General features: G+C 49.8%; 1 protein-coding gene across 1 annotated transcript; it reads left to right on the plus strand.

The window, feature by feature from the left end:
• Positions 1-346: 346 nt before the first annotated feature.
• Positions 347-9,854, plus strand: ppp2r3b (protein phosphatase 2, regulatory subunit B'', beta; the record flags this gene model as incomplete). Its single annotated transcript, XM_084489063.1, has 9 exons — positions 347-421; positions 1,040-1,126; positions 1,323-1,479; positions 3,108-3,156; positions 6,062-6,151; positions 6,883-7,058; positions 7,709-7,827; positions 8,377-8,483; positions 9,836-9,854. Coding segments are annotated over 9 exons (879 nt in total), but the record flags the coding sequence as incomplete, so codon positions are not given.
• Between the last annotated feature and the right edge of the window lie 5 nt (positions 9,855-9,859).

The raw sequence follows: 9,859 nt of genomic DNA on the forward strand, positions 1-9,859 counted from the left end.
CCAAACATTAAGAATTTGATGGCCTCTTACCTCAGGGTTTGCGAGGCCTCTTCTGACGGCAGCCAGATGCAGAGCAGATAGAATCGTAGATTTATGCCACGGCGGTTCACTTCTAGTCAAACTCGAATGAAAACAACGTCTGTCCGGCTACTCGAGGCAAACGCGGACAAACGCAGCGATGCGTTATGGCCGCTCTTTCTTCTCGGAAGAAACCACAACCACAAAAGTGTTTGACCAGATGTATCGCTTTATTGTAGTCGTACCGAGCGAGTGGTCAGTTCTGGTTGCCATAGAGACGGCAGGACTCAGTCGGGGGGGGTGACTTTTCCATCTTGTTGCCTTACAGGATGTGGTGGACTCTCACTCAGGCCTGGCCTTTCTGAAGGAGGCCTCGGACTTTCACACACGCTACATTACCACGGTGAGGCGCCGCCACTCCCACCACCCGACACGGTGATCTCCTCACGAGCCCCGAACCACAGGGCCCCGATCAAACAACACGGCCCTGCTTACATTCAAGCTCGTTAAACACAGTACCATCTTGTTTTTTGGCCGCACTACGAAATATTGAGTGAAATTTGCATTCTGTGTTTCACTGCGTTTCACAAGGAGTCCTCGTTTTACACGTAACAAAATATACACTCTACCTAGAGCTACCTGTAGTACGCAGGGCAATATACACTCTACCTAGAGCTACCTGTAGTACGCAGGGCAATATACACTCTACCTAGAGCTACCTGTAGTACGCAGGGCAATATACACTCTACCTAGAGCTACCTGTAGTACGCAGGGCAATATACACTCTACCTAGAGCTACCTGTAGTACGCAGGGCAATATACACTCTACCTAGAGCTACCTGTAGTACGCAGGGCAATATACACTCTACCTAGAGCTACCTGTAGTACGCAGGGCAATATACACTCTACCTAGAGCTACCTGTAGTACACAGGGCAATATACACTCTACCTAGAGCTACCTGTAGTACGCAGGGCGGTTTTAACCGGCCACTAACTTGTGTCCCTCTGATTTCGCTGGCAGGTCACCCAGAGGATCTTCTACAATGTGAACCGGTCTTGGACTGGCAGAATCACATGCTCCGAGTTGAGGAAAAGCAACTTCCTTCAGGTGACTTTCACAGTAAAAGCCCTTCCGTGCATTCTTATTCATCATTTTAACGCTCACCGATCCAAACTTCACCCCTGAATCAGAGTTCACTGAACTACGAGTGTGTGAAAGCGCCTTTTGGAATTAACAAAGCGTGTTGCTTTTGAAGTCAGTTTTTGCGTTTTAAAGGTGTGACTTTTCTACCTCACGGCTGCAGAACGTGGCCCTGCTGGACCAGGAGGAGGACGTGAACCAGCTGACGGAGTTCTTCTCCTACGAACACTTCTACGTCATCTACTGCAAGTTCTGGGAGCTGGACACGGACCACGACCTCTTCATCGACCAGAGAGACCTGGCCCGGCACAACGACCAGAGTACGTTCACGCACACACGCACACACACACAGAGAGACACACACGCACACACACACACACACAGAGACACACACACACACAGAGACACACACACACACACACACACAGACACACAGAGACACACACACACACACACAGAGACACACACACACACACACACACAGACACACAGACAGACAGACAGACAGACAGACAGACAGACAGACAGACAGAGACACACATATATATACACACGCGCAAGCACACAGAGACACACGCACACAGAGACACACACACACAGAGACACACACACACACACACACACACCGCCTGATCACTCCCCACGTCGTCTGTATCAGCCAGTCAACACTCGTATCACCAGAGCCGTGCAGTACCGCACTGTGCTTTCAAAATGGCTACATCGTTGACCACATGCTTAGCGTTTAGGTTTCAAAATACAGCTTTTATCGAGCCGGCTTCTTTTCACTGTGGTTGAATTCTTATGCGAGGGTTACTTTAATCTCACCGTTGATTGTCAGATCATTATTAATCTGGTCATGTTACGTTTTCCTGAACCCTATTATCATGATTGCTTTTCACTCTGCCTCCAATTCTGACCACATTTGACTCGGTTCTGATGAATCTAATCTCATGATTGATGTCCAATCACGACTAATCTTAACGATTTGTAAATTCACTTTCAATCCATCATTTATTTAACTGTATTTGTTCCAACTTCTTATGAGGATTATTAATCGTGTTAGTGTTATAGTATTATTAGTTAGTAGTGTTATTGTTAGTCTGCCTACATGGCCCCCTACTGCACTCCCTCCTAGGCACTCCTGGGAGGTGGTTTGTGTCCGCTGGCCTCCTCCCACTGGGCTGTGGGTGGTTCTCCCCTGACTCCCCGGGAGCCTCCCTTTAGGGGGTGTCATCAAGGGATTGAGTCGAGGAAGACTGTAATTATGATGAAGGGCGACACACATCGACTTCACTTGACGGCGCTCATTCCATTTCCAGTCCTGGCACACACACACACACACACACACACACACATACACGCACACACACACTCAAATACTAAGTCGCAATAAATTACAAAAATAGTTTTCACGTCTCTGTCTTCTACTCAGAGACGGTTGGATAACCTTCCCTAGGTGACCACACATGCATACACATGCCATATGTTCCTAGTTGATGCTCAGAGCGATTCAGGGGGGGGGGGGGGGGCACACACCCACTCCACAGTGACGCAGTGTCTGGAACGGTTACCCCCGCTGTAGCCGGGTGGGATGGTCCGAGGATTTATGGTATCCCCCAGATCACACACACACACTTACAGACACACACACACACACACACAGACTTCTGCGTCCCGCTGATCTGAATTTACGGTCCGCATGGATGGATTAAATACAATATGAACTGGCTGTAGGGGAATCGGAGCGGGGCTGCGTCTGCAAGAGAAATGTGTTTAACCACTCGTGTCATAAATGTTCTCTCTCTGTGTGTGTGTGTGTGTGTGTGTGTGTGTGTGTGTGTGTGTGTGTGTGTGTGTGTGTGTGTGTGTGTGTGTGTGTGTGTGTGTGTGTGTGTGTGTGTGTGTGTGTGTGTGTGTGTGTGTGTGTGTGTTCTCTTTTTGTTTCTAGCCATCTCCAACAAGATGATTGAGAGAATATTCTCAGGAACCGTAACGAGGTATGTGTTTTCCATAAAGGCTTCGCTTTATGCACATGTGCTTTTGACAAATGAAGTCCCTCCTTTCGTCGGCCTGTATATTGCGCTGGATTCTTGCGTTAGCCCTCTGAGGTCTGTCCTGTCACCAGGGACATACAATGATGTACCGCCATGATGTTTACGTCAACCCAACTGTCAATTCCCTCCACCCATAGACGGACGGTCGATATAATTGTATAAATTTGACATTGGATTATCTCCATTAGGGCTGCAGCGATTTGTCGACATTGTCGACAAAAATCGATAATAGAAATAGTCGACAATGAATTCCATTGTCGACGATTGTCGCCAGACGTGTTTATCCAACGGAGTGAGGCATCTCACTTCATTACAATCTCTGCCGAGAGTCGCACATGCGCAATAGCGTCTCTGCCGAGCGGTAACGTATACAGGAATGGCGGCGTCCTACACAGCAGCCACACGTACCAAAACTTCTAAAGTTTGGGAGCATTTTAGCCTGGATACGGCGAATAAAAAGATTACTTGCAAGGTTTGCAAAGCAGACCTTGCGTATCACGGCAGCACGAACGGCGATGCACGAACATTTAAAGAGAAAGCAAGTATTATCTCGGTGGATAACCGCGCCCGCGGTGTGGAAACCGTGTGCTTCCTCACAACGCCGTTACCGTTACTGACCGTTAAATGCGGTGCGTTACTATGAATTGATTGAATAAACTGAGTAATCCGAACGCACCCCTGGCCAATAGTCGACTATTAAAATAGTCGTTAGTTGCAGCCTTAATCTGCATTGACTACAATTATATTCCAGGAGATGACACTGGCTTCATTCTGTCAGTGTATAACTTCTTTCAATCAATTCAGAAAGAAGTGACAGATTCTGCAGACCTACCTCTGCACAGATTTACTAAAGGCCAATGCATTTTTTTTTGCATCACGTGGTTTTGGACAACCAATACAAACACACAGTTGGTTGAAAGGTTTCACCCCTCTTTTCCTGCAGGCTCAAATGCGATCCATTCTCAAACATATTTTTTAAATGGAAATGTATTTGATCGATTCAAAACTGTTTGTTCAGTATTCTGTATTTTTCATTTGTGTTGAATCTGTATCTCCATGACAAAATAATGTCCCGGCAATATAGATGAGGTTGTGCTTAAAAAAAAAAAAGCATTTTGGCATTGATGTGGTTAATCTCTTTCAATGCAGAATATACAGAATATACAGGTAAGCAAAATGGTCAAACTATAGAGCGGGGTTACCCTGCAGAGGAGGAGCATGTAGCGAGCTGATCATTAGTGAGGTGGTGAATCCATTCATCGCTCATTTCATTCAGTTACGTTTTGTTTTTTTTTCCCCCGCAACGTAGTACGCTAAGGCACAGCTCAGATAGCATACAGACCCATGACTCCCACTGTTCCCACCGCTCCAGACCAGTGGACGCACCGCTTTGTGATGAAACACCTGTGCAATTAGCAGCGTAAGACTTTTGATTCCGGCCTCACGCTGTGCTCATTGATGCCCGCTGTTCCCTTCGCACGCTCTCCGAGACTCCGGGGGGGCTCCGTTCCATTAGCGGCGCCGGTCCACAAATCAAAGGGGGTGTCCCCTGAGCAGGGAAATCCCGGCGTTCGATAAACACAAATTCTCTTTGGGGGCGAGTTCCAAATGAATGGCTGTTCAAAGATGTGCTTAACAACAGGATGCATCCGGCACTTTGTTTCATCTACCTTTGGTGGAGAACAATGGGCGGCTGTTTGCCAATTGCGAGTAAAAAAAAACCGTGAGCATGAGAAAGGCGTTGTGCTTTTGATCGTTTTACGTGTGATGGGGTACATACAAATAAGTAGGCTGTAAACTGCCCTTGAGCCAAAATAATTGTAATGTAGCCCACGCCTGGATCCGCGAGAAACGCGTGAACGGAATAACCACGGGGATTCAGGAGAACCGTTGGGCGTTTGCCATCATTTCCTCCTGCTGCTTTTGAGGATAATTTATATTGAGTCTTGTTTGATTTGTCTCGAGCAAATCCAACGCTTTGGGCGGTTGTGTCTGGGACTTCCAACTATGGTGATTCACCATTCAAAGTTCTGCCGTATCCGTCAACACAGCGGTGTTGGTGACCTCGCTACGGGAAATGGTTGACAAAAACCAGCACTGTGTGTTTTAGGGCAGGGTGGAAGAGAGGAGTTGGCCCACCTCGCAGAGAAGACGTGATGGATGTGGTGGTGATTAGGGATCGACCGACATGGATGCCGATACCAATTTTTTTTTTTTCCACCAGCCTTATCCAATTAGACCGAGAGGAGCTGCCGATTTTCTTGAGCCGATAATGCTTTTGCTCCCTCAATTTACATCATAAAAATGACACAATGATGACAACAAATGTTACAAGTCTCAATTTAAAAGGAACATTTATTGAACTGTCTGTCTGTAAATCCTGCCGGGGGAAAAAAAAAAAATAATAATAATAATAATCTGCAAACGTGTATCGGCCAATACACTTAAAAAAAAAAAACTGCGAATCAGCCGGCGGATACATCGGCCGATCACGAGTGGTGAAGGATGAGGTCGGTCTAAAGGGCCGGTGCTGACCGTGTGGGTGTGAAGGATGAGGTCGGTCTAAAGGGCCGGTGCTGACCGTGTGGGTGTGAAGGATGAGGTGGGTCTAAAGGGCCGGTGCTGACCGTGTGGGTGTGAAGGATGAGGTCGGTCTAAAGGGCCAGTGCTGACCGTGTGGGTGTGAAGGATGAGGCCGGTCTAAAGGGCCAGTGCTGACCGTGTGGGTGTGAAGGATGAGGCCGGTCTAAAGGGCCAGTGCTGACCGTGTGGGTGTGAAGGATGAGGTCGGTCTAAAGGGCCAGTGCTGACCGTGTGGGTGCTGTCTGTGCCCCCCCCCCCCCCCCAGGGACCGGCGGGTGCACAGGGAGGGTCGCATGAGCTACGCCGACTTTGTGTGGTTTCTCATCTCCGAGGAGGACAAGAAGACGGACACCAGGTGGGAAGACGCGCACACGCACACACACACACGTGTATAAATGGATGTGTGTGTATTCCTGGAGCATCTGTAAATGTATCATGAAGGGGTGTGCATCTCTCCAGTAAAAGACGATTCGATGCGTATCTCGATACATGGGGTACGATACGATTCAGGAACGATAAATTTTTTAAATGGAACGTTTCGATTCAGAAGGATTACGATTCGATGTGGCATGGCTCAATTCGAGAGGGTGTGATGCAATGGATTTCTTGTTGAAAGTAGACAATCATTTCACAAAATGAATTAACTTGTAAATGTGGCATTTCCTTCAAAAAGATTTATCAAATACTAGAGAAGAAGTGTATTTGTTAGGGGTGTGCGTCTCTCCAATAAAAGACGATTCGATGCGTATCTCGATACATGGGGTACGATACGATTCAGGAACGATCCATTTTTTAAATGGAACGATTCGATTCAGTTCGATGCAGAAGATTCGCATCTTTTAAAATCAAAATCAATTTTTTTCCGATTCAAATCGTTTTTCGTCACACCCCTAGTGCCACGCAATTGTGACGTACATTCAAACGATAACAACGAACAGCCAATTGAACAGATTGGTGAGCTGGGTTCCAGTGACCGCCGGTACCTCCTGGTCCGGACGGGGGGACCAGGAGGTACTGCTGCTGGTCCACTGAGCAGAGGACCAGCGGGTCCGGTTCCACTGACGTTCCACTGGTTTCCCCCCCCAGCATGGAGTACTGGTTCCGCTGCATGGACCTGGACGGGGACGGCGTGCTCAGCATGTACGAGCTGGAGTCCTTCTACGAGGAGCAGAGCCTGAAGCTGGAGGCTCTGGGCGTCGAGCCCCTGCCCTTTGAGGACTGCCTCTGCCAGATGCTGGACCTGGTCAAGCCCGAGGTCGAAGGTCAGTCAGGGGCCGTCACGTTTGTGCCGCCACAGTGAGGGCGGCGGTTGAAACCGGCGCCATCGAGACTCCAGCCTTGCGAACTTGTGAATGAATTCAAACTCCAAAACGAGAGCTCTCGCTACATGGCGACGAATAAGCCACTCGGATCCTAACCGAGAATCTGCGTTGTATCACAAGAATAAAAGTCACATTTCCCCCCCCCCCCCCGTTGACTTAGAACGGGGGCAGGTCATTCTGCATCCACCCACAACAGGCCCCCTACAGGCCTTTAGAGGAACTACACCTGAGTGGCTCGTTACACCACGGCACGGCTGCCGCTTCCCCGAAGCTCCCACTCTGACGCAGGACTCGGCGGCGTTATCCCACTCGGAAAGTTGTAGTCACGGTAACCCCCGACATCAGCGGCCCCCGTCCTCCACATTAAGCAGCGGGGGGGGGGGGGGGGGGGGGGGGAGACTGGGCAGGAATTTGACCCTGAGGGAAATGTCTGGCACGCCGTACCAACTGACCTTTTCCAGCATGTAACCGGAGATGGAAGCATTTAGTTATTCCCTTTTAAACCGTGACGGGGAGCAGCGGGGCTTTGTGTCTTTAGTCACCGTCTCCTCCCCCTCCTCCCCCCTCCTCCCCCACCCTCCTCCCCCCAGGTCACATCACACTGCGGGACCTGAAGAGGTGTAAGCTGGGCCACGTCTTCTTCGACACCTTCTTCAACATCGAGAAGTACCTCAACCACGAGCAGAGGGACCCCTTCTCCGTCGTGAGGGTAAGACATGAGCAGCGTACGAGCAATGTCTTCCCTGTGGATGATGAAGAAGAAGAAGAAGATGATGATGATGTCTATGAATCCCGGATATTAAGGCCCGGTCCCGTTCCTCTCCCCTTAACAAGAGCACTTGCTTTGAGTGCCCTTAGCTCTAAGTCAGCTACCGAGCTGGCTAGCGTTCAAGGGATGATTTTAAGGGGAAAAACAGCACTCCCCCTTGCTCCCTTAAGTATTGGGACACCCTACCCCTTTGCGGGAGTGCGCAAAATCTAGGGTTAGGGCTCAAATCTAGGGTTAGGGCTCAAATCTAGGGTTAGGGCTCAAATCTAGGGTGAGGGGGGGTATTTGGACGGGGCCTCAGTCTCTGCGTTTAACCCACCCTATGCCAGGAGCAGCCCAATATTGTACAGCATTCTTCCCTTGTTATGTGTGTGTGTGTGTGTGTGTGTGTGTGTGTGTGTGTGTGTGTGTGTGTGTGTGTGTGTGTGTGTGTGTGCGTGTGTGTGTGTGTGTGTGTGTGTGTGTGTGTGTGCGTGTGTGTCTGATAAGGAGCTGGAGACGGAGGGCCAGGAGATGTCCGACTGGGAGAAGTACGCGGCCGAGGAGTATGACCTACTGGTTGCCGAGGAAACGGCGGGCGACCAGTGCAACGAATCGTAAGGCCCGCCCTTGCCGTTCAGTATCCACCGCACCGGCGGAGTTCTTGAAGAGACGGGGACACGTGACTCAATTAGAATAAGTCCTAAATTAACTTTCCATTGAAACAGAAGACGAAAATAAGAGCAGCGCTGGGTGACATGTGGCGTACGGCATGCTGCGGTACCCCCCCACCCCGCCCCCCACAACTCTCTCTCACTCCCTCACTCTCACTATTAAAGTATGACACACACACCAACCACAACATCTCTTTTTCTACTCACTCTCCCACACTCACACATTAAATACTTGGTGGTAAATATTTAAAGGTTTTGACACTTTGGCAATAATACTTGGCAAATAATTTTGAAGCGAATCCCCAGTGGAAACGTAACTGAACACATATCTTTCTTAATGCCTGGGCAGACGGCACATGGACAGCTTCAATGTAACGTGGACTGATATACGTTTGACCTACTGACTTCCTATCTACCGCTCTTGAATACATACACGTTTAGCCGGACAGGGAATGCGTGTGTTCTGTCACACACACGGAACACAAAGGTGCCTTCTGCCGCGTGCCGGGTGAGTGTCGGCGGGCCCGCTGTGCTGTGGCAGGTCTTTCAGGGGCTTGACCGCTAAAAAGGGCAGGGTGCTAAGGCAGGCCAGGTAAGACCACCACAGAGCCACCACAGAGCGCTCCCAGTCCGCCCCCCGTTCACCTGAGGCCAGCATCTTCCACTGCCGAGCCCCCCACCCCACTACCCCCCCCCCCCCCCCCCCCCCCCACCCGCATCAGGGTTTAAACCTGCACTGTGGGGACTTCTCCACTGCAGCTTATTTACATCATTAATACAAGATCTGTACTCGGAAGTCTCTCGAGAATAAAAAAAGTGTAGCAATCCATCCAGGGAATCCTTCTCTGTAAATAAGTTTTATTCCGGTCCACTTTTGCCCCACTTGTATAGCTGTGACTGTAGTTTAAAACACCAGCCACTAGAGGCTGTTAATGGGAGAACCAGCACCGTGCAGGTTTAACTGTATAGCTGGGGCCTCGTACTGGGGCCTCGTACTGGGGCCTCGTACTGGGGCCTCGTACTGGGGCCTCGTACTGGGGCCTCGTACTGGGGCCTCATTGAGCAGCGTCTCCTGGACCACATGGCTCTGGCTGCTGGCTGAACTTGTGCTCACTATTTGTTTGACCCTGGTGACCCTCTTCCTCACCCTGTTCTACACCCTGGTGTTCTTCCAACGTTAATCGTTGTCGTTTTGGTTCTTACTACAGTGCCTTTTGTTCCGATTCCCTGAGGCCTCCCCCCTGTTCTCCGGTACCTGACCCCGTCTCCCTGGTCCGTCCGTCTCCCCCCTGCAGCTACGAGAACCCCCTGAGTCCCAT

Source organism: Micromesistius poutassou, assembly GCF_964030765.1.
Source record: "Micromesistius poutassou genome assembly, contig: SCAFFOLD_1716, whole genome shotgun sequence".
Taxonomy (NCBI): Eukaryota; Metazoa; Chordata; class Actinopteri; order Gadiformes; family Gadidae; genus Micromesistius; species Micromesistius poutassou.